The sequence below is a fragment of the Pseudorca crassidens genome, chromosome 1 (genome assembly GCF_039906515.1).
Source record: "Pseudorca crassidens isolate mPseCra1 chromosome 1, mPseCra1.hap1, whole genome shotgun sequence".
In the NCBI taxonomy this organism is placed as follows: domain Eukaryota; kingdom Metazoa; phylum Chordata; class Mammalia; order Artiodactyla; family Delphinidae; genus Pseudorca; species Pseudorca crassidens.
Genome location: NC_090296.1, coordinates 86,044,617 through 86,070,392, shown reverse-complemented (window position 1 = coordinate 86,070,392; position 25,776 = coordinate 86,044,617). Strand labels below are relative to the sequence as shown.

At 39.5% G+C, this 25,776-nt stretch overlaps 1 protein-coding gene across 3 annotated transcripts in view; it reads right to left on the bottom strand.

Annotated features, from left to right (window-relative positions):
• The window catches only part of GANC (glucosidase alpha, neutral C), a 75,083-nt gene that overhangs the window by 22,514 nt on the left and 26,793 nt on the right, over positions 1–25,776 (bottom strand). For 2 of the 3 annotated variants that reach the window (XM_067744300.1, XM_067744318.1), the window contains 11 exons: positions 23,980–24,028; positions 21,004–21,070; positions 19,491–19,587; positions 18,237–18,429; positions 17,855–18,008; positions 11,214–11,449; positions 8,538–8,664; positions 7,540–7,619; positions 5,169–5,312; positions 3,970–4,066; positions 698–799 (listed from right to left, as the gene is read on the bottom strand). In XM_067744300.1, coding sequence (XP_067600401.1) covers positions 698–799; positions 3,970–4,066; positions 5,169–5,312; positions 7,540–7,619; positions 8,538–8,664; positions 11,214–11,449; positions 17,855–18,008; positions 18,237–18,429; positions 19,491–19,587; positions 21,004–21,070; positions 23,980–24,028 — 1,346 coding nt within the window. The remainder of the gene's footprint in view (positions 1–697; positions 800–3,969; positions 4,067–5,168; positions 5,313–7,539; positions 7,620–8,537; positions 8,665–11,213; positions 11,450–17,854; positions 18,009–18,236; positions 18,430–19,490; positions 19,588–21,003; positions 21,071–23,979; positions 24,029–25,776) is intronic. The other variant, XM_067744308.1, reaches the window with a different exon arrangement.

Sequence of the window (25,776 nt, the reverse complement as noted above, 5' to 3'; positions counted from 1 at the left end):
AATTTATCTTTTCCAAGAGTGTGTGTGTGTGTGTGTGTGTGTGTGTGTGTGTGTGTGTGTGTGTGTGTGTGTGTGTGTGTGTGTGTGCGTGTGTATTTAACAGTTAAAATGTGTCACAGGAGTTCTGTAAGGCTAAATTCTTTGTAGTTCTCTCCATTTTTCTCACTTTCAGGTAGAAAAGGCATGTTTTAAGAAGAGAAACTCAGTTATCAAGAGTGTCTAAGGAGGGAGCAGTAAGAGAATGAGGGAAAGAAACACTCTGGCTCACTTTCTGATGACTTTCTTCATGTTCTCAGTTCAGACAGTACACACACAGCTCTGAAGCATCCCCTCCACTCTCCTCTCTAGTCTGCTCTCCTTCACTCTCCTCATTTTCTCTTTCCCATGTTTACCCCTGTTTCCCATCCAAGTACTAACCAGGCCCGACCCTGCTTAGCTTCTGAAGTCAGAGGAGATCGGGCACGTTCAGGGTGGTATGGCCATAGAGTATCCCTGTTGAAAACAGCTCACAAGAAGAGATTTGTGACCAGCTTTGATGAAAATACACTCCCTTTATATGGCTGATTGATTTTGTTCTGCAGTGGAGGCTAACAGCATTGTAAAGCAACCACACTCCAATAAAAATTAATAATAATAATAAAAAGAAAACACCCTCCCTTTGATTTTCTCTCACGTCAAGCTTGAGGATATCACTTACCTCCACAAAAAGAGATCCCAGTCACGCTGAGGGTGAGTAACATAGGGATAGAAATTTTCAGGTAACTCCACTTTGCTGTGTTGTCACCTGTCCACACAGCACCTTTGGTCATCAGTAAGAAGGTATTAAAAGAAAAAAAATCACAAATCAGCCCAGGTACTCAATTTCATATGTAGATTCCTTATTTGTAATAGGCAAACCAACATAAAGGAAAACATTTCTTTCTTTTTATATATTCTGGATACAAGTCCTTTGACAGATATATATGTATATTGCAAATATCTTCTCTCAGTCTGTGGCTTGACTTTCATTTTCTTAACAATATCTTTGAAAGGGCATAAGTTTTTAATTTCGATGAAGTCCAGTTTATCTTTTTTTATTTTATGGTTCATGTTTTTTGTGTTCTAGCTAAGAAAGTCCCAAAGTCACAAATATTTTCTATGTTTTCTTCTAGAAGCTTTTTGTTTGTCATAGCTTTTATAATTTAGGTCTATATTCCATTTTGAGTTACTTTGTGTCTATGGTGTAAGAGTCAAGGTTCTTCCCCCTCCCCCACATGGATACCCCATGTGCCAGCACGATTTATTGAAAAAACTCCTTTCTCCATTGAATTGCCTTAGCAACTTTGTTGCTAATTATTTGATCATATATGTGTGGGACCCCTTCTGGATTCTCTATCCTGTTCCATTAATCTATATGCCTATCCACCACACACCGCCCCTAACTCCACAAAATCCTCTATAAGAGGACTTAAGACGGTACAAGGGAGACATAATAGCAGCAATAACAATAGTTAACATTTACAGAGCCCTCACTGAGCCAGGTGTTACGTTGCTTTGCCTGTATTATCCCACTTAATCATTACAACAACTCTATCAGGTAAACATTGTTTAACTTTATTTTACAGTGAGGGAAATATGGCAAACAATGGATATGGTAGCATTTGAGCTCAGGCAGTCTGACTCTAAAGTCAGTGCTCTTGCGCACTGAATAGTTGATAAGAGCTTGTAAAGGTATATAACACTAAAGAGGATCATAAAAGGAAAAAAACTCTTACGTCACTAAGTCTAGATTACTCCTGAAACATTTTTGTCAATCTTTTACCAAAATACTTTTGGTAGCTATTTTTGCTTTAATATTCTGTAGAAATTTTAGGCTGTCCTATGGGGAGCAAAGAAAAATATTTTCGAGGGACTTTTAAAATAGTATTCTCATAATTTCTCCTTGACTTCAGATGAGATATGTACATATCTGCATAATGATGTTGAAACCCACATGACAACATTCTTATCAAGAAACGAAGTTCATGTAAACGTTCAGATGTTTTCAGGTCTCATGTGGTTGTTCTGCTGAAAGCTCTCTGGCTATTGGTCTCAGCATAGAACTTGACACAGCAGTGTTCTCTGTAATGCCTCACTTGCTATGGTTTGGGGCAAATCGATAGCTTCACACAGAGTACTGAAGACTAGGCAGTGAGCCAATATTTAAGAGATCAAAGATTACTTAGTATGCGTATCTTCTGTTATCTTCTTTGTAAATTGGAGTATAGTGGATTTACAATGTTGTGCTAATTTCTACTGCACAGCAAAGTGATCCAGTTATACATATATATACAGTTTTTAAAATTCTTTTCCATTGTGGTTTCTCTCAGGACATTGAATATAGTTCCCTGTGCTACACAGCAGGACCCATTGTTTATCCATTCTCTATGTAATAGTTTGCATCTGCTAACCCCAAACTCCCAGTCCATCCCTCCCCCACCCCCATTATCTTTTTTAAACTGCTGCTTATAAGTGTTTACATTCAAAGACTTTACTTGTTATAGTGATTAAAAGGGATACTTGTAGAGAATTTGGAAAATAGAGATAAGTAAAAAGAAGAAAATTAAAATCACTCATAATCACCACAGTATTATAATTACTTAGATTACTACCTACATATATTTATTTTTTTTAACAAAATCAGGATAATATATAAACATTTAGGCTTTCTGCTTTTTTTTTCTTTTATCATTATGTCACAAAAATTTTCTCATGCAATTAATGCTACTATATTAAATAGCCTTATGATAGTCTATCATATGGATATACCATAATTTAATAACTATTCCCGTATTGTTGGATATTTGTATTTTCTTTAATTTTTATTTTAAGGACTAATGCTGAGTATCTCTGTACTTGAATCTTTGCCTGATGATTATATTTTGGCGTCTTTCAGAGTGCCATTGGGGCTGGTTTTCAGGGGTGGAGTAGGAGGCCTAATATTGTCTGTGGTACAATAAAGGCTGGATTCCTCAAACTAGGACCTAAGCTTCAGGTTATTTATGCAAGGCCAGGGGACTTAAAATAGCCTTCCTGCCACAGGGTGGTTAAGTTGAACTAGATCTACATTAGCTAGTAAACCGGATCCAGTTATAGATGACGCTGACCACAAGCAAAAGCTGGGTCTATTTTAAACCACATTGCTGAGTGGAACAGGTGGTTGAAGGAATGTGTTAAAGTATATTTTCTCTGGTCTTGATAAATAAAAGAGACAGGATTAGAGATGACCATCCCAGGACCTAGAGTCTGTCACACAGAGTGAAGTCAGAAAGAGAAAAACAAATATCGTATGCTAACACATATATATGGAATCTAAAAAAAAAAAAAAAAAAGGTTCTAAAGAACCTAGGGGCAGGACAGGAATAAAAATGCAGATGTAGAGAATGGACTTGAGGACACGGGGAGGGGGAAGGGTAAGCTGGGACGAAGTGAGAGAGTGGCATTCACATATATACACTACCAAATGTAAAATAGCTAGTGGGAAGCAGCCGCATAGCACAGGGAGATCAGCTCGGTGCTTTGTGACCACCTAGGGGGTGGGATAGGGAGGGTGGGAGGGAGACGCAAGAGGGAGGAGATATGGGGATGTATGTATATGTATAGCTGATTCACTTTGTTATACAGCAGCAACTAACACAACAATGTAAAGCAATTATACTCCAATAAAGATGTTAAAAAAAAAAGATGACCATCCCAGCAAACAGATACTCTGAAGTCATTCTCCCAACAACTAAGTGTCCAGTTCTTCAGTGGGAAAAAAGTAACTAAACTTTATTAAAATTGGTTTACTCAGTCTCAAAGGACAAAATGCACACTTCAGAGCACATTGCTCTCTACAATCTAAGACCTGACCTACTGAAAAGGAAGGCATCAACACAGTAGCACCATCTGTCAAAAGAGACAGATTGCTAGCTTGTGTTTTTAAGTCTGATCATATGAACCAGTCCTTACCATATCTTTGTGATCCAGCAAAGAAAGAACGTGTAAGAACAAAGGGTCTCTCCTTCCCTTTAGATCGTTGGATCAGTCCTTCTGCAGTGGCCATTTGCTATAAAGTCAAAGGAGAAAAATTTCAAAGAGATGACTGGATTATGTCACTGTGCAGACATCCCCAATAAGCTATTTCACATGCAAAAAGTAAATAGTAGGTGGGAATGTGAAATGGAAAATATTAAAAATCTGCCCAATAGTTTTCATGATGTAATGAAACTACTCTAAATTCCCCTATTAAAAGAGTGAAACAATTTATCTCATTAAAATAGCAATGAAATAAGAGTAAATAATAGTATTTACTTGGTGCTTACTATTGTGAGGCATTTTTATAAGATTTTCTCTAGTAACCTACACAAAAACCTCTGAGACTGATTCAGAGAGGTTAAGTGACTGGCCCTGGCCTACATAAGAAAATTCTCCAGCTATAAAGTATTGATAATTTACAGTTATAGCAAGAGGCTGTGTAGAGAAGTAAAAGATAGCATCTGAAAATCGTGCTGTATGTAGCCAGCAGCTCCCGCTGGAAAACAGCAATTTGTGGGAGGCCCACAGGAACACCATTACATTTTGAAGATAACAAAGAACCAAGGATATAAATTAGGGCAAGTGACTGCCAAGTTTTTTGGATGTGACTGGCAAGTGAAAAACAATTCTACCACCTTCTATTGAGAAGGCTAAGTACTTAAGGAAGGCTTTCTACATTTAGAAGTATACATATTGAAATTGTGCATCTGTGTTCTAAATCTTACTCCCCTGGTATGAATATAAGACTTGCTGTATTTAGACGTTTGTGAAGTTTAAAAAAATCTGTTTTAATTGCCTTTGTTTACATATTTATACACAGCCTACTTCAATAAAAGGTTTGAGGTATTATCTAATGCCATGTACCAATGGCTCCTGTCAAGGAAGATGTTTCTATGTTATCATTAATCAACCAATATCTATAAATTAATCAAGTTCATTATAGATGGAAAAGATGCAAAGGGAGAAATAATGAGTCTTATACTGGCTACAACCTGATAAGACCCATTGTATCAACAGTTGTCAGAAAAGACACACAAAGAAATGAACTGTATAGCATGGTTGTTAAAGCAAATGACTTTCAGCCCAAAAGTCAGGGCACATGGATCCAGGTGGCTGCTTTTTAGATGTTTTACCTGATAAAAGCCATAGATGTTGTGAAGTTCTCGGTGCTCCCAGTTGCCATGATGAATGGCATTCTTCTGCATGGTTAGTTCTGGCCCTCTAAAGACAGAGGGCTCATTCATGTCGTTCCATATGTGGAGAATGTCAGTAGATCCCTAGGAAGTCAATCTTGGTCATGATAAAACTCCTACAGTGACAAGGTTAATATGATAGCTGTCCCTATTCCTCTTTCTTACTCCATTTAATTTATTATTTGTTATGTTTATTATCTATGCTCTGTCCCCTGCTAGGTTAAAAGTTCCACAGGGCAGGGAATTTTGTCTGTTTTGTTCATTGATAAATCCCAAACACCTAGAACAACCTAAATGGCAGAGGGTTCTCAATAAGTACTTGTTGAGTACTTATGAATGAAAGAGTGCTGTGCTGTACTCCCATGTGGCCCACAGGTCTGCTCTGAGACCCCCTGGAGAACCACTACAGGAAAGGTTGTGAATGTTCACAATTAGGCTCTACATCATCCATCATCTGCTACAACTCTTAACTATGGGCAATTATAGCTGTCCATGAAAAGATTCCCCCTTCCCTCGAACACTATGAAAGGTTTGACAGCTAGGATACCCGTTTGTTAGCAGGATCTATAGTGTGTGTTCTACATAGAATTGTTAGCTTTAGAGTGGGAAGGGGCTGTTGAGTCATGTAGTTAACATGGTGCTGCAATCCCTTTATAGAATCCCTGGTCTCTCAGCATTTGACTCAATAGCTACAATGACCGGGAGTCCCTCAGGCAGCTCATTCCATTATCTTCTGAAAGTCTTGCTCCTTGTAACATCCTCTCACAGGGCCTAGCTTGCCTTCTGGGATACCACAGAATACATCTGCTGCCTCCCCGACATGGTAGCCTTTCAAATGACTGGAGGAGGCTTATATGTTTTCTTTTGACTCTTTACTTTGAATTATTTCTAATCATGTATACTTCTATGAACACGGCTATATGGGTTCCAAATATTTAACCACTTTGACTGTTCTTTTTAGCACCCTCTAAGGCAGGGGTTGGCCAACTTTTCCTGGAAGGACCAGACAGTAAATATTTTCAACTTTTCAGGCCATAAGGCCTCTTTTTCAATAACCCAACCCAGCTATAGTTATGTGCAAGCAGCCTAGACAATAGGGAAACAAATGAGCAAGGCCAGATTGGCCCACGTGTTCTTTACCCCTGCTCTAAGTTATTTTCTATATCCTAATACAGGATGCTCAGAAACTAGAGTTTAGTGGTTAAGAGCTGGGCTTGGGAGACAGACCTGAGTTCAAATCTTAGGTCCACCACTTACTAGATGGGTGAACTTAGCAGGTTTTTACACTTGTCCATGCCTTGATTTCCTCACCTGTGGGATTAATAATTACAATTCCAACTTCAAAGAGTTATTATTAAGATGAAATGGTATAATGCACACAAAGTGAGTAGCATAGTGCTTGGCACACAGCACATACTCAGTCTATATCAGACATCATTATTCTCATCACCACTGCTGATTGAAAACGCTTCTCTAGATGTGGCCTCTCCAGTTCTCTCTGTGATTCTTATAAGGTTTTAAGAATTATTATTGTACCTTACTTTTAATATCACGTTATACTTTGCAAGATACTTTCTCATATATCATTATCATCATCTTTAATAATATTATACAATACTATTTTATGTAAAAATTTATACAGTTTGAAAATATAATAAGTCTCTATTATTAAGTACTTTGATATATCATAGAGTCTATCATAAAGATAGACTCATAGAAGTCAAAATCACAGCTTTTGTGCACTTGGTAATTCATATGGTACCACCAAGGTCTGTAATGTGGTTGGCATCCCCGTCTTTTTTTTAAGATTTATTTTATTACTTATTTATTTATTTTATTTCCTTTTGGCTGCGTCAGGTCTTAGTTGCGGCACATGGAAACTTTGTTGAGGCATGCGGGATCTTTTGTTGAGGCGCGTTGATGGCACTGGCTTCTCTCTAGTTGTGGCGTGTGGGTTTTCTCTCTCTAGTTGTGGCGCGCAGGCTCCAGGGGACGTGGCCTCTGTAGTTTGCGGCACACAGGCTCTCTTGTTGAGGCGCCCAAGCTCAGTAATTGTGGCGTGTGGGCTTAGTTGCCCCATGGCATATGGGATCTTAGTTCCCTGACCAGGGATTGAACCCACGTCCCCTGCACTGTAAGGCGGATTCTTTACCACTGGACCACCAGGGAAGTCCCTGGCATCTCTGTCTTTTCATACAAGTATTGTTTATCAAGAGCTACTCAGTGAAGCAGAGTAGCTCTATTTAATCACTTTTTTTCCTTACTTTATCCTTCCAAGTAACTAGGAAAGAGCAAAAGAATAAAAACAAACCTGATAAACAGGGAAAGCAAAAAGACTGGAATACCACTCTCTGACTTTGGGACTGGTAAAATCCAGGTAAGAGGAGAGACCTGCAGAGGCAGAGGAGTAGACAGCCTGTTAGGAATGGTGCTCCTCATGGTAATATATTTGTAAAGAAGAATATCAGATGTGAAAGCTGGGTAATGAATGGGCACCTCACATCAAATGTGAAAGATAGCTGATACAGAGGCACGGTCTGGTGAGAAACGAATGAAGAAGGCAATGCTGGACTCCAGTGACAATCACTAGCTCTCTGAAGCTCAGCGGCCAGGGGAATGCCAATGAACAAGCATCAAGATGGAGCCTGTCCCTCACTGATGGCCTCAGACAGGCCCAGTAAGGATGGCAGATAGCCTGGAGTGACCTCTCTGTTCTTAAAGAGAGGAGAGACATGTTTATAAGTGGTATAGGGAGAAGAGGAATGCGTGTGGTTTCTCTACAGTGCATGGACTTGTGATAGAGTGCTATCATACGACAGAGTGGTGATTCCCTTTTGTCCTTGAGGAGTTTTTACCAAGGCTTTAAACTAATAATTTCTGAAATGAAGACTTCAGAGTTGTCAGGGGCAGCTGAGGTCACTCATGAAAGGCTGGGAAGTCAGAACTATGGGCTAACAGGGCAAAGAAGAATCACAGGGAGAGAGATTGCAGGATTCTTCTTCTTTCTTCCTCTTTCTCCTCCTCTCATTTTCTCATTCCCTGGCTTTTAATTTTTATTTGCTTAGGGAAATAGCAAGTCACTGGGGTTTGCTTGTTAATTTTTCCTTCATTCATTGACTTATAAATGTATACAAAGAACACTGTACCAGATGTTAAATGAAAGATATAAAAGAAGATAATACTATCATCTTTAAGGAAAGGCACATAAATGTAGCATGTGACAACTACAAGAAATTAGAAAGATGGCCATGCAACCTTCATTAGTTGGGACTAAACAGTGGATAACAGGTGTATCAAATGACATCTTACCAGGCCAGCATACACCTTCAAAGTCTCCCCCTTCATGATTCCTCACAAAGAAGCCCTGTTCTTTGGCCTTAGCATACACTAAGTAGTCGGGATCAATCTTGATGTGGGGGTCACTAATGACCACAAGCTGTTAGGACATAAAGGTTTAAAGATTTCATCAGTTTTATATGAGCCATATGTTCATTTACTTGTTTTCATCATAGTTTTGGCATTCAAATTTTACTCAAAACAACTACTATTACTGAAATATTTCAGACACCAGTAAAATCCTATAAACTTTCATGGGCTTATGGGAATATAAATTGATATCAGAACCAGGCCCGTCCTTTTTCACAATTATTGCTGCCCCACCAATACATGTTCTTAAGATCACATTTATTAGGCTTCTATCTCTCTGTGGTGCTGGGTGCTTTACATAAAGGATTAAGCAGGCAAGGTCCCTGCTCCCTAGAAAGCCAGAGGCTAAGATAACACAAAAGAAAACATTAAAGAAAAGAAACTAGCATATTAAAAACAAAAAATAATCCCCAAACCTAAATATGGTACAGCCATATTTAGGAAGGAGGCTTGAGAAGAGCTGTGATCACAGCACTATTCTCCAGTATCTCTCCCTGCCCTTCTAATACCATCACTTCCACCTACTCGAGGGCCTCAAAACCGCTTTATTTGGCTAGAATAACCTTCTACTAATCCTTCCTCATATCTATCCAAATCTATTCTACATACTAAAGTTTAATTCTCCATTGCTCAAAAACTTACAAAATTTTTTAACTGTGGTAAAATATGCATAACATAAAATTCACCATCTTAACCAATTTTAAGCATACAGTTCAACAGTGTCAAAAAGATTCACATTGTGTTGTAAAATGTCTAGAACTCTTTTCATCTTGTAAAACTGAAACTCTATACCTATTAAAAACAACTTCCCGGGACTTCCCTGGTGGTCCAGTGGCTGAGACTCCGTGCTCCCAGTGCAGGGGGCCCGGGTTCAATCCCCGGTCAGGGAACTAGATCCCACATACCACAACTAAGAGTTCGCATGCCACGACTAAAGATCCCGCATGCTGCAACTAAAAGATCCCACGTGCAGCAACTAAAACCTGGTGCAGCCAACTGAATAAATAAATATTAAAAAATAATACTCAAACCCCCCCCCCAAAAAACAGAAAAACAACTTCCCACTCCCTCCTCCCCACCAGCCTTTGGCTACCACCATTCTTCTTTCTGCCTCTATGATTTTGACTACTCTAAGTATTACAGATTAGTGAAATCATATAGTACTTGTCTTTTTTTTTTTTTTTTTTTTTTGCGGTACGCAGGCCTCTGTTGTGGCCTCTCCCGTTGCGGAGCACAGGCTCTGGAAGCGCAGGCTCAGCGCCCATGGCTCACGGGCCCAGCCGCTCCGCGGCATGTGGGACCTTCCCGGACCAGGGCACAAACCCGTGTCCCCTGCATCGGCAGGCAGACTCTCAACCACTGCGCCACCATGGAAGCCCAGTATTTGTCTTTTTGTGACTGGATTATTTCACTTAGCATAATGCCCTTAAGGTTCATCCATGTTGCAGCATGTATCAGAAAGTCCTTCCTTTTAAAGGCTGTATAATTTTGCATTGTATATGTATACCATGTTTCCTTTATCCGTTCATCTGTCGATGGGCTCTTGGGCTGCTTCCATAATAAATGCCTGATAAATGGTAGGTGTTTATTAACTGGGAGATTAAGAAAACAGCATTGGCTCTGACCACCTGTGAAAGGCCTGGGGCTCAATGCAATGGGTTGAAAAGGCAACTTTAATCTCGGATCCATTTATGTGATAAATATGGGGTTCCTCCCTTTTCCTCTCGTTTTTTTCTCCTTCACCCTTTTCATTATTGCTATCACTCCCCCCCCGCCCCGCATTACACACTTTCCAGTGTCTTCTCCCTGTCCTCATTTTCTATTTTAGTTCTTTCCTTGGCCATATGGACAGATGGAGTCCATCAGGGAAGCATGCAGGAAAAATGGTGTAATAAAGAAACTGACTCCATTTCTGAGTGACTGTTAAGAGTTTCAAGCCCCATCACTCCCCCTTAGCCTTCCACCCACATCCGTGTGTACTGACAGAGAAAGCCCTGATGCTCCCTTCTTTGATGCCAATAGGAAGTTCAAACCACACAAGCCCCGGTGCATGCACAGGAATCCTCACTCCAGTTCAACCCCCTAACCACCTTAAAACCTTAAAACCTGATCCTGTCTCCTTTCCCAGCTCTCTCAGGCCAATTTCAAAGGAGCTTGGGAGCTAGTCTGCTCCCCCAAGAACACCTCACTATGGGACTAATTAGCCTTTTCATACCCTCTTGGTGCCAGTGTGACATACTCAATCTTGACATCAAAATCAAATTTTGCATCATGGGGTGCATCCATCACAGCACTACAGGGTGGCCACAACGAATGGGACTGAATGCTAGGCCCCTTCATCCTTACGGGGACCTAGACCACTAAGGCAGGGATGGATGGCAGGGATGGCCACCTTCTCACCATTGCTTTTCTGTTATCACAGTTACAGTTACAATTGAAGGTACTATTTTCCTGGCCATTTTTTACCAGATGGTTCTCTTCCACTATTGTATCAAGGCAACTTTAAAAAATTTAAAAATGCTTTGTAATGAAAAGGTTCAGAGTGCTGGCTTATTTTACCTTACGTTTTTTGCTCCTGAGCAGCTCTTGCATCCTTTTGGGGTTTGGGAACCTTTTCTTGTCCCAGGTGAAGTACCTCTTGCCTTCAGTGTGCTCTATGTCCAGCCATATGACATCGTAAGGAATGTCATGTTCATCAAATCCTGCATCCACTGCCTTTACATCATGCTCATCTTCGTAGTTCCAGCGGCACTGATGGTACCCCAAGGAGAAGAGAGGGGGCATGGCTTGTGTGCCTAAAAGGGGGAGATGACAACTGAGCCAATTACCACCACAATGATAATTATACAGTTGATAAATGTTTCCTGAATGTCTACAAGGTCTAAGCACTGAGCCTGGTACTTAGAATATCAAGAAGAAAGCAGAGTCCCTACCCTCAAGTGCTGTGGGACGGCAGAGGGGCTGATAAATTTTGGCTGCAGTGAAGTATGGAGTCTTGAAAGGCTTCACAGAGGTGGTAACACTTGGTTAGAACGTTGAAGAATAAGTAAGAGTATTCTCAGGCAGGGAGAATGAATAGATCATTGAGGCACAGGAAATAGAAAAGATACGGAGGCAGAGAAGGACATGATAAGCTTAGGGAAAAATAAATATTCCAGGGTGGTTACACTGTGAAGGAGGCCAGCAGAAGATGACACTGGAGAGGGTCAGTTTGTAAAGGACCCTGTAGTTCAGGCTAAGGACTCTAAATCTTCTTGTATAGGAAGTCATCAAAAGTTTGGCAAGATGTAACCTCAGCAGACTATGTTTTAGAAAAATTAGTTGGGAGCAGACTTGAAGGCAAAGAAACTGAAGGCAGGAAGAACTGTCAGGAAATTATCATCAAAACATTTACTGATAACATGGAGGACATCTGGTCAACCACTTGCATTTATCTCCTTCCCCTCTTAAAGTCCCACTAAAATCAGAATAAAGAAAAGAAAGAAAGAAAGAAAGAAAGAAAAGAATAAAACCACAAGAACAAAGAGAATGGGAGAGGAGTAATTTCAACAAAATTTGGAAGGCTGCAGGCAGGGGTGGTGTGGTAACTATTGAGCAAAACCAAGTAAGCTTTCACCAGAGTGCTTATGAGGGGGATGACGACGAGAAGGGTTCATCCCTGCTCCCAGAACACTAGCGGACAGGAGAATTCCCCCCTCCACCTCAACACGAGAGTGTAAAACTCATCCAGGTACACAGAGCTTCCAGGCAGAACCTTATTCTTAAGTATGCATGGATAGCCAAGGATCATCCAACATTTGAGTAAAGCCTCCAAAATTAGACAGAGGGACTCACATAAAGAAATAGAGTAAAAGGATCTCTGAGAAAATAGGGGCAATACAAGGAATCAAAGTAAATATCAAAATGTTATCATTAGTACCTCTGGGAGATGAAAAAAAGTTGCACCCATAAAATAAGACTAGGGTAGCATAAAACAAGTATAAGATATTAGAAACAAGGAACAATCAGAGGATAAGAAAGAGTCTGCAGAAATTAGAAATATGAGCATAAATGGAAAGGCCTGGAAGATAAAATTGAGAAAATTGCTCAGGATTGGACAAAAAAGAGAAGATTATAAAATCTGTAGAGTAGAAAGAGAAAAAGGAGGTGAAGATATTTTCAAAGGAATAATAACTTTTCCAGAACTGAAGGATACAATTCTCAAGAATGAAAGAGTCTACATCTAATATGCAATTATTTTAAAAGGTCTATATCAAGGCATTTGGTTGTAAAATTTCAGAGTTTCAGAATATTAGAAATTTCAGACTATCAGAGATAAAGAGAAGATATGTCAGAGAGAAAAGATAGATCATATACAAAGGAACAGAGTTCAGAGTGATTTTGGAACAAGAAGATAGATTATAGAGAAATGCCTTCAAATTCTGAGATAAATAATTTTCAGTCCAGTTACCAAATTATCAAACAAGGGTGAAGGTAGGAAAAGAAGATGTTTTCATATCTGCAAAGATGCAAAAAGTAGACCTCTAATGCACTTTCGTAGGAAACTACCAGAAGATGCTTCGAACAATGAATAAAAACCAGGTTAAGGGCTTCCCTGGTGGTGCAGTGGTTGAGAGTCCGCCTGCCGATGCAGGGGACACGGGTTCGTGCCTCGGTCCAGGAGGATCCCAAATGCCGCGGAGCGGCTGGGCCCGTGAGCCATGGCCTCTGGGCCTGCGCATCCAGAGCCTGTGCTCTGCAATGGGAGAGGCCACAGCAGTGAGAGGCCCACGTACCGCAAAAACAAACAAACAAACAAAAACACCAAGTTAATAAACCACGAAAAAGAAAAACATGGGCCCCAAGAAGGGAGAGATCTACCACCAGAAAACAGAAAACAGTAAGTCCTAGGGTGACAGCTGTGCGGGGAGCCTAGAGAAAAACAGTCCAGATAGAGATCTGGGGGTAAGTCTCCAGGGGAAAAAGTGGAATGGATAAAGCATCTGACACCCCTGAGCATTGGAAAAATGTAAACACTGAATGTTGATTAACCAAAAATTATGATATGACAATGTTGGGAGGAAGAGGTAAGAGGATATTATTGAACTAAATCCTCATTAGGAGTTAACAGATAATCTATAAATTTATAAATCAGATTTCTTTGACCATGGTGGCAGATCCACTGTTTTTGAAGCACTTTCCTGTAAACCAGACTATTCTCTCTAATAACAATGTTGAAAGGGGCTGTAGGGGGGCTTTGATGGTACTTATTCCTATATGGGTGTCTTCCCATATCCACAAATTCTCTGTTGTTCCTCTCATCAAAATTGGAATCAAATTCTTCCCTTGCAAATGGGCTAGACTCAGGAAATTTTAACAATGGAATGCAGCAGAAATGATGCTACATTACTTTGATTTTTAACAGTTTTATTGATATGTAACTCATATATCATACAATTTACCCATGTAAGGCATACAATTCAATGTGGGTTTTTTGTGGGGAGTGGAGCATATTACATGACCAATTTAAAAAAATTGTGGTAAAATATATGTAACATAAAATTTGCCATTTTAACCATTTTTAAGTGTAAATTCAGTGGCATTAGTTACATTCACAGTGTAGTACCGGCATCACCACTAGCTGTTTACAAAATTTTTATATCACTCCAAATAGGAATTCTATAACCACAAAGCAATAACTTTCTGTTACTCATCCCAACCTTCAGCCCCTACTAACTGCTAATCTTAACTTTTTGTCTCCATGAATTTACCTACTATAGGTACTTCATACAAGTGGAATCATGTTATATTTGTTCTTTTGTGTCTAGCTTATTTCATTTTGCATAATGCTTTCAAGGTTCATCCATGTTGTAGCATGTATCAGAACTTCATTCTTTGTTATGGCTGAATAGTATTCCATTTTCTGTATATACCACATTCTGTTTCTCTTTTTCTTTTTTTTTTTTTTTTTGCGGTACGTGGGCCTCTCACTGTTGTGGCCTCTCCCGCTGCGGAGCACAGGCTCTGGACGCGCAGGCCCAGTGGCCATGGCTCACGGGCCCAGCCGCTCTGCGGCATGTGGGATCCTCCTGGACCGGGGCACGAACCCGCATTCCCTGCCTCAGCAGGCAGACCCCCAACCACTGTGCCACCAGGGAAGCCCTATCCATTCATTTTTGATGAGCACTTGGCTTGTTTCTACCTTTCAGCTATGGTGAATAATGCTGTAGCGATCATTGGCATACAAATATCTGTTCAAGTCCTTGTTAAGTTCCTTTGAGTATGTATCTGGGAGTGGAATTGTTGGGTATATTAGTTAGGGTTCTGCAGAGAAACAGAATCAATAGGATGTGTGTATATGTGTGTATGTATTTGTACATATACAGAGAAAGAAAATGATTGATTGATTTTAAGGAACTGGTTCATGTGATTGTGGGGACTGGCAACTCTGAATTCTGCAGGCAGGCCTGGAGACCCAGGGAAGAGTTGAAGTTGTAGCTTGAGTATGAAGATAGTCTGGAGACAGATTCCTGTTTCTTTAGAGCATACCTCAGTCCTTTTCTCTAAGGTTTTCAGCTGATTGTATGAAGCCCACTCATGTTACGGAGACTAACCTGCTTTACTCATAGTCTACTGATTTAACTGTTAATCTCATCTAAAAAATAACTTCACAGTGGTATCTAGACTAATGTTTAACCAAATATCTGGGCACCATGACTTAGGCAAGTTGACACAAAATCAATCATCATGCTGGGTCATATGGTAGTTCTATGTTTAGCGTTTTGAGGAACTGCCAAACTGTTTCCACACCAGCTGAACCATTTCACGTTCCCACCAGTAATGTATGAGTTTCCAACTTCTCTACATCCTCACCAACACTTATTATTTCCCCTCTTTTTTTGATTTAGTCATCCTAGTGGGTAGGAAGCAGTATCTCATTGTGGTTTTAATTTACATTTTCCTAATACCTAGTGCTGTTGAGCATCTTTTCACGTTCTTGTTAATCCATTTGTACATCTTTGGAGAAATGTCTATTTAAGCCCTTTTCTCATCTTAGAGTTAGATTGTTCCTTTTTATTGTCGAGTTATAAGAGTTCTTTATGTATTCTGGATACTAGACCCTTATCTTATGTATGACTTGCAAATACTTTCTCCCATTCTATAGGTTGCCTTTTCACTTTTGTGATAATGTCCTTTGATGCACAAAAGTTTTTAGGTTTTTTTTTTTTTTTTTGGCGGTACGCAGGCCTCTCACTGTTGTGGCCTCTCCCGTTGCGGAGCACAGGCTCCGGATGCGCAGGCTCAGCGGCCATGGCTCACGGGCCCAGCCGCTCCGCGGCTTGTGGGATCTTCCCGGACCGGGGCACAAACCCGCATCCCCTGCATCGGCAGGCGGACTCTCAACCACTGCGCCACCAGGGAAGCCCAGTTTTTAGTTTTAAATAAGTCCAACTTGTCTAATTTTTTTTTCTGTTGCTCATGATTTTGGTGTCATAGCTAAGAATCTGTTGCCAATCCAAGGTCATGAAGATTTATCCCTGTTTTCTTCTAAGAGTTTTATGACTTTAGCTCTTATATATATGTCATTGATCAATTTTGAGTTAATTTTTTGTATATGGTGTGAGATAGGGGTCCAACTTCATTCTTTTGCATGTGGATATCCAGTTGTCCCAGTGCCATGTGGTTAAGAGACAATTCTTTCTCCATTGAATGGTCTTGAACATTTATTGAAAATCAATTGGCCAGAGATGTATGGGTTTATTTCTAGACTCGCAATTCTATTCCATTGGCTTATATGTCTATCCTTATGCCAGTACCACACTGTTTGGATTACTTTAACTTTGTAGTAAGTTTTGAAATCGGGAAGTATGAGTCCTCCAACATTTTTTTTTCAGGACTTTTGGGCCATTCAGGGCCCTTTGAAATTCAGTATGATTTTAAAGATCAGCTCTTCCATTTCTTAAAAAAAGGCCATTGGAATTTTGGCAGGGATTGTAGTAAATCTGTAGATTGCGTCCAATAGTATTGCTTGCTTAACGATACTAAATCTTTCAATACACAAACATGGGATTTCTTCCCGTTTATCTAGGCCTTCTTTAATTCAGGAATTTTTTGTAGTTTTCAGCATACGAGTCTTTCACATCCTTGGTTAAATTTATTCCTGGGTATTTTATTCTTTTGGATGTTATTGTAAGTGGAGTTGTTTTCTCAATTTCTTTTTTAGATTGTTCATTGCTGGTGTATAGAAACACAGCTCATTTTGTGTGTTGACCATGTACCCTGCAACTTTGGTTAATTGTGTGTGTGTGTGTGTGTGTGTATTCTTTGGGATTTTCTATCATATAGTATCACATCATCTATGAATAGAGATAATTTTACATCTCCCTTTCCAATTTGGATGCCTTTTATTTCTTTTTCTTGACTAATTTCTCTGGCTGGAACTTTAACTACAATGTTCAATAGCAGTGGTGAAAGAGGGAAGCCTCATCTTGTTTCTGATCTTAGGGAAAACCTTGCAGTCTTTCACCATTGAGTATGATGTTAGCTGAGAATTTTTCATAAATGCCTTTTATCATGTGGATGAAGTTTCCTTTCATTCCTAGTCTTCTGAATGTTTTTATCATGAAATAGTGTTGGATTTTGTCAAATGCTTTTTCTGCAATCAATTGAGATGATCTCATATCTCTTATTTTATTTTATTTATTTATTTTGCGGTACGCGGGCCTCTCACTGTTGTGGCCTCTCCTGGCGGCATGTGGGATCTTCCCGGACCGGGACACGAACCTGTGTCCCCTGCATTGGCAGGCAGATTCTCAACCACCGCGCCACCAGGGAAGCCCCAATCTCATATCTTTTAAAGATAAAATGCTTTTATAGTGCTAAAGCCACTATATTTTAATGGAGAAGAGAACATAGAAAAGTTCAGGTTGGGATACTGGTCATCTGAGATAAAGGAAGAGAAAGCCCAGGGGTTAAAAGGCTCTAAGGAAGGCAGATGGTGAGTATTAGGGATTAGAGAATGGAGAGTTCCAGCCCTAGTGGAATGTTTAACCAAGCTGAATGGGATGAGAGTGGGAGGAGAAATGCTTGCTTCTTTAAAAGCTTGGGTAAGTTGTTTATAAATACTATATGGTGTACAACAAATATTAATTTACAGTGATTCTACATGGGATAGAGGAAATACAATGGAACAAGAAACTGGCACTTCCACATGCAAGTACCTGTAAGGTATGAGTACTGCTTGAAGACGTCAGAAGGTGTAGGTCCTGTCAGCAAAAAAACATCAATGATTCCACTCTCTGACATCCAGTGCACATCAGTTTGAGATCTGACCTTTTGTTTAACAGCAACTGGGCCCGTCTGGGTCAATGCATCCTGGAAAAGGAATGGAATGAAGGTCTGAAAAATTTCCCTCTAACCCACAACACCCATCCATATGTGTGTAATAGTCTGATCCTTTAGTACATACCAATAACCTTCACTGATTATACTGCGAGGACTCTGGAGGCAGAGGACTGCCATTAAAAGCCCAGAGCTACAATTACACTTCAGTGGTTTTGTTTCTTCTGTGAGTATGACGTGCAGCCATGATCCATTGCTCACCTTTACAGCAGGCTCTGTATCTCCACTAGTGTTGATCTCCACTAGTGTTTCTGAGGCATTTAGCCAAAAAATGCCTAGAGTCCTGCCCAGTTTGTGGGCCAGGAGATAAGGCACTGAACCATAAATGCCCATTTTGTCATGTATTTTATATCCATAGACATCTAGGTTATAAAGACGGTAAGCATCTCCATCACTGAAACACACAAGGAAGGATTACCAATTACCACTGCATATATATTCTTAATGAATATTATAGCTCCATTCTCCCCTGCATTCTCCCCTTGGGTACAATACATCTTTCAAAGCTCAACTCCTAACACTTCCCTAAAGGTTTCCTGACCCAATGTGGGTGAATATGATCCTCCTCCTTTGATTCCTTTGGCATCCCCTCAGGCTACTATTGGCGTGTATGATCTCATATCTTAGATAGCTTTTCTAAATCTCTTGTGAGGTGAGGACCATTTCCTGTGAATCCTGCATAATAGCAAGCACACAATAAATTGACAAATTTTGTATTTCTCTGTCGTGAAAGCAAAATGATAGTATCCTAACATGTTTCCACAGTGCTGAGTAGGGAAAGATTAGGAACTGAATTGAGGTGGGGAACACGGAGCTCAGGTTGGTGTGAGAGCAACACAGTTTCTGATTCACTTGTCACTATGTCTCCCTATTATCTAAACAGCATCTGAACCTGGCAACTTTGACCAGACTCTGTTTCTCTTTGGTTCCGCTTCCTCTTAGAGTGATACCCCTGGCATTTGTTTGTCAATAGTGTTAGTTTGAAATAATCTCCCCGAGGGAATCAAAGGTGATATGAGATGCCACACTCTTCCATCCTCTGGCTCACTGTCCTTTTTTGGTAAAAGCCTTTTTTTAGGTCAGTGATCTTCACAGTGTATTTCCCAAGGTTCCACAGAAAGGCCTTGGGAGGTGAAAGCAAAACCCAGGGAGGTGATATTATGAAGCTCTCCCCGCTACTTCAACCACAGCAGCTCCATATTTTTACTTCCTCTATATTTTTAGGTTCAGCAATACAGTTTTTATAATTGTCTTCTTTTTGCCAAAATATAAAAATTGAAAACCACTGCTCTGGGCGATCATTAAAGGGAAATTCTTAAAGATCTACAAGCAATATCAAGAGGGGAAAGGCCAGATACATATTAGCACTGGCTCAGACATCTCACATATTTTCCTTTCAAACTTTTCCAGTCCAGAAACCAGAGCCTCCTGTAAGAATTCTTGTTTTCACTTTACCTGGTATTTTTAAGTTGGTGTGATTCTGCATGTTGCGGGATCCCATAGACATGCTCAAACCCATGCAAGGAGAAATCCAAACCAATGGAGGCAGGACCTGCAGGGACCAGGATAGTGACTGAGTTTTGCTTCTCAGTGGGACATTCGATTAAGGAGATTCAGCAACTATAAGAGCAGCAAGATGACTAGACTAGGGATCAAGAGACCTGAGCTTGCCCTGATCAATCAGTAAATCATGTATGCTGACTCTCTGTACGGTTATATTTAGGTGTTGTGGGGATACAAAAATGCACATGGCAAAGTTCTGGGCACTTATTAGTTATGTTTCCTTAGCTGTGTGCTAAAGTTCTCTGTGTCCTCATTTATAGTAAATCTCCTTTCTATCTGTAAAATAGGATTACAAAGTTTTAGATTTTTTCCCTAATCTAAATTTTCCAGAAATGTATTGCATACTTGTTTGCTTTAGGAAGCAGATGATAGCGAGCACTTTTAATACTTCCTAGATGAAAGGCTGGGTGTCTTCTGCCTGACGGTTCATTCTTACTGCATACAGAAACTATAAGGTCAAGGGCACCAGGAGGACCTTTCCTGGCTCCTCAAAATACCCCCTTTCCTGTGATTGTAGATATATAAATTTCCTTTAGCCAAAGACAAGTCCTTTATCTAACAATTATTTTAGAGATACGGGGAAAATGAAAGTAACCAGGAGAGATAACATTGACTTAAATTCCCTCTCAGGTAAAAGTATTTGCCATCAAATGGTCCTTATTTGGAGGAGTTTATGGAAAGGGGGTGCTTTAGGTAAGGTAAAAAGGATTATAATGTTACAGAAAGGGAAGCTTTAGGGCCCCTCTACTTATAATTATTGGGCACATGTCAGTCCTGATCATTATATGAGGCTATAGAAATAGATGCTAGAACAGAGATTCTCAAGGAGTTAGGGAAGGTCTGTTATTCCCCAGGGTAGGGAGAAATAAGGAGAAAAGTGAGTATTTTTTCCAACTAAATAAGCCCCAAGTATTTGAACCGTGTCTCCTAAAGGGACAAATTCCTTCCCAGCCACCTACACCCTCCCCCTCCATCACTAAGCCTAGTGAGAAATGTCACATGATGCTCACATAAATGATGGGGAGGCCTGGAAAAGGCTGAGAACCACTGCATTGAAATGTTGGAGGCAATGAGCTCTAGAACTTGGTTTCTCATCACTTGACTCTCATAAAAATAGAATGTAGAATTTGCAGCTGTCTGATTCACTGCATAGTGCAAGCAGTATGCGGACCTCCATGAGACCAGAAACTCCATAAGGCCTATACTTCTACGCTCCCCACAAGTCATACACTCACTATTTCTCTATTGCAATGCATTACTGAAGAATAGGGGACCCAAACATGAGATTTCTGTTCACCTTACAGAAGTCATGTGTTTAGGTGCCAAAGCTCAAGGGACTTTTAGATAGAGACTTTTGGCCATTTTGGAAAGGTCTGTTTTAACACTACACCAGTTTTAATTGTACCATTATCTTTGACATCCACAAAATTTCTGAATTTCTCCTCCCACAGGCCCAGTTCCTCTTGATTTTCCTGTTGGCACAAAAAAAGGGAGCAAACTGAGGTTATATATTGCAACAAATGTTGTTACCACAATAGCACATTTATTTGATTAAAATATTAGACTGAGGAAGTGATTTCATCTTTTAAAAGGCCAATTTGTGATATCAGTATATTAATCAAATTAGATCTATGTTCTATATAAACGCCATTAATCATCCTTATGATCTATAGCAGACATGAATATATTTTTTATTGTGGTAAAATGTACGTAACTTAAAATTTACCATTTTAACCATTTTTAAGTGGCATTAAGTACATTCACATGTTGTACAACCATCATCACCATCCATTTCCAGAATTTTTACATGCTTCCAAACTGAACCTCTGCACCCATTTAACAATAATTCCCCATTCTCCCCTCCCCCCAGCTCTTGACAACTACTTTTCTATTTCCTGTCTTTATGAATTTGACTACTCTAGATATCTAAGTAGAATCATAAAGTATTTGTCCTTTTGAGACTGGCTTACTTCACTTAGTATAATGTCTTCAAGATTCATCCATTTTGTAGCATGTATCAGAATTTCCTTCCTTTTTAAGGCTGAATAATATTCCATTGCATGTATATACTCCATTTTGTGTGTGCATTCATCTGTCAATGACTCTTGGATTACCGGATTGCTTCTACCTTTTGGCTACTGTGAATATCATTCTGCTATGAACATAGGCTGCAAATATTGGTTTGAGTCTCACTTTCAGTTTTGGATATATATCCATAAATGGAATTACTGGATCATATTGTAATTCTTTTTTTTCTTTAATTTTTAATTATTTATTTATTTATTTTTATTTTTGGCTGCGTTGGGTCTTTGTTGCTGGGCATGGGTTTTCTCTGGTTGTGGCAAGCAGGGGCTACGCTTTGTTGCGGTGCACGGTCTTCTCATTGCAGTGGCTTCTCTTGTTGCGGAGCATGGGCTCTAGGCACACGCAGGCTTCAGCAGTTGCACCAGGCGAGCTCAGTAGTTGTGGCTCGCGGGCTCAGTAGTCATGGCACGCGAGCTCTAGAGTGCAGGCTCAGTAGTTGTGGCGCACGGGCTTAGTTGCTCCAGGGCATGTGGGATCTTCCTGGACCAGGGCTCGAACCCGTGTCCCCTGCATTGGCAGGCGGATTCTTAACCACTGCACCACCAGGTGAGCCCCTCATATTGTAATTCTATGTTTAATTGTTTAGGAACTGCCACACTGTTTGACGTGAATATCTTTAAAAGAGCCAAAATGATGTGAAAGCACTTTGCAAAATGCAGTCTTTTACATATGTAAGGCAAAACATTTAGAATCAAATAACTTGGGTCTCTTCTGAGAGACCCTAAGCAAAGATTTTGGCTGAGATGGGCACCTTCCCCCCTGCTTCAATTAGCCAAACTACTGGCTGTGTTCTTGTGCTGGATGGAGAAGTCAACTGGGATGGCCACTGCTCAGGTTCACTATCTTTTGACCTAGAGCCATGAACTTTCAAGCTTTACAAAAGTCACCTTTTCTCTGGTAAAATGAAAAAAGTTTTAAAAGAATTGTGTGTGTATGTGAAAAGCACATTTCTTTTTAAAAAGTGAGGGACTTCCCTGGTGGTCCAGTGGGTAAGACTCCGCACTCCCAATGCAGAGGGCCTGGGTTCGAACCCTCATCAGGGAACTAGATCCCGCATGCATGCCACAATTAAGAGTCCGCATGCCACAACTAAAAGATCTCTCATGTTGCAACTAAAAGATCCCGCATGCTGCAACGAAGATCCTGAGTGCCACAACTAAGACCCAGCACAGCCAAAATAAATAAATAGATAGATAAATAAATAAATAATAATAAAGTGAGCCCTTTCCCTATTTCTAGGCTGTTTCTTCATAATTAAATCTTCTGTAAAGTGAGTCTGTTTTTTTTAAAACGACACCTGAATTCTTTTTTTTTTTTTTTTTTTGCGGCACATGGGCCTCTCACTGTTGTGGCCTCTCCTGTTGGGGAGCACAGACTCCGGACGTGCAAGCTTAGCGGCCATGGCTCACGGGCCCAGCCGCTCCGCAGCATGTGGGATCTTCCCAGACCGGGGCACGAACCCGTGTCCCCTGCCTCGGCAGGCGGACTCTCAACCACTGCGCCACCAGGGAAGCCCGACACCTGAATTCTTAATGTGGGATTATTATCCTGAGGTCTAGATAGGCTTTAAAGTTTGTGAACTCCCTGAAACAGTAGGAAAAAATTTTTTTTCTACAGAGGTGGTTCACAGCTTTCATCAGAGTCCTGCAAAGGGGTGTTTGACTCAAAACCACTATCTAAGCTATCTGATTAGAGGTCTCCCAAAAGCTAATATAACATATTGTCACAAAGCTGTGTAAGGCACAAATGTGTTAGTTTTTATCTTCCCTATTTGAAAATGGAAAAATTATTCTCTCTCATATTCATCAGTATGGGCCAGTTCTCAAGAGGGAGAAGCATTTGTCTTATTGCACTGGAAATATTTTTCACCATTCTTCGTGGCCATAGCTACTGTCAGGGTTCCTTTAAAGATGTGTGGGGCTTTGGATGAAGAGACGATTTCTGGAATGTCCATTCTCCAGAATTTAGCCAAAATAATCTTTCCGAAACAGAAATCAGACCATGTATCTCTGCTGCTTAAGACCTTTCCATAGTTCTCCTTTGCTCTTAAAGTCCAAAAAAGTTAATGTGACTTAGAAGAATATAAGCTCCATGATAATGAGGGAATCGGATTAGTTTGATGATACAGCACCAATTCCTTGAACAGTGCCTGGCCTACAGGAGGTCCCACTTATATGTGGTAAAGCATTTACCAACTACCCACCTGTATAAGGGAAGAACAGACCTATTATACTCCACATAATGATGATGATAGTGAAAAACATTTTAAAAAGATAAATTACTCTATGTAGATTACCTGAGTGGTATCATCTGATGTATCCTCCTCATTTTCCTTGGTGGCTCTGCTGTAATATAAAGTTGTTTCACTCATGGCAAGACTGACAATTTGTTCAATGATAAAGATTTCCATTTCCAAATATTGAGACCCCATAAATTATATCCTTTAACTTATTAAAAATAACATCATTATAAAAATAAATTTATGAAATTAAACATTTATGATGAACATTAATCCAACAGCTTGATTTCTTATAAAATATAGAGAGATTTGAATTTCCTTAAGTCTTTTAAAAATACATTAATCAGTTTTTTTTATTATAAATGTAATACATGTTCATAGTGTTTAAACAAAACGTAAGCAAGGTAGAACACAGTTCCTCTCGCGCAATATTACCCTAGAATGGAGCAACATGATGCACTGTCTTGCACGATGATGACAACTTATTCTAACACCTATAGTTGTATTTGAGTGCATATTTCTTCCATTCTTAACAATACTAGACTTCATGGATTTTTTTTTAACTCTTTGCCAATCTAAAGTTTTAGAAAAGATAATGCATTTCAGTTTGAACTTGTACCATTAATGATGCAGACTACCTTTTTATACATTAAATGGTATTTCTAGTTCTGTGAATTGTCTATTCATACTCATTATACATTAATTTTTTCTTTAGTGTAAAATGCAGCATGCATATAGAAGAGTATATAATGTATGCACAGAGTTTAAAGAATAATACTAAAGTGAACAATTATGAACCTACCAGTGAGCATAAGCAACAGAAATGACTTGTTCTTTTGGAGTTCCTATGTGCCTCTCTTCAAATGCATCTGCCCCCCTAATATTTGCATTCAATGCTACAAATTTCCCTCAAAGCAGTGCTTTTGCTGCATCCCACAAATTTTGATGTTGTATTTTAATTTTCATTTAGTTTGAAATCTTTTCCTTTCTTTCTTTTTAGATTTCTTCTTTGTGTTATTAAGAAGCATGTTGTTTAATCTTCAAGTATTTTGGAATTTTCTAGCTTTCTGTTGTTGATTTCTAGTTTAATTGCATTGTGGTCTGAGAGCTGGCGTTGTATGATATCCATTTGTTTAAATTTGTTAAGGTGTGTTTTATGACACAAAATATGGTCTTGGTGAATGTTCCATGTGAGCTTGAGAAGAATGTGTATTCTACTGTTGTTGGATGAAGGAGACTATAGATGTCAATTATAGCCAGCTGATTGACGGTGCTTTTGAATTAGAATATGTCCTTATTGATCTTCTCCCTGCTGAATCTGTCCATTCCTGATAGAAGGGTGTTAAGGTCTCTAATTGTAATAGTGGATTTCTATTTCTACTTGCAGTTCTATCATTCTTGCCTCAAGTATTTTGATGCTTTGTTATCAGGCACATACTTTCCCTGTTTTGAAGTTAGCTCTTTCTGAAATTAATATAACTACTCCTATTTTCTTTTTTTTTTGAGAGTTGGGAGTTAAGTTTTATTGGGGGCAAAATGAGGACTGCAGCCCAGGAGACAGCGTTTCAGATAACTGAAAAACTGCTCTGCTATTTTCTTTTTTAAAGATCATAATGTTATCATTTATTGGATGAAAAAAACAAAGAAGAAAAAGAATTGTTTTGGAATGTTTGGGGGAAAAACAGCTTGCTTATAAGTAAAATTCTTTCTCTTTGAAATGAGTTAGTAAAAAAGAAAACAATCTTCATTATATGAAATACCATCACCAGGTAGGAAAAGCAGCACACAAGAATATATTTTTGGATATAAAAATTTATATTTATATATAGTTATGCCATCAGCAGCATTCAAAAT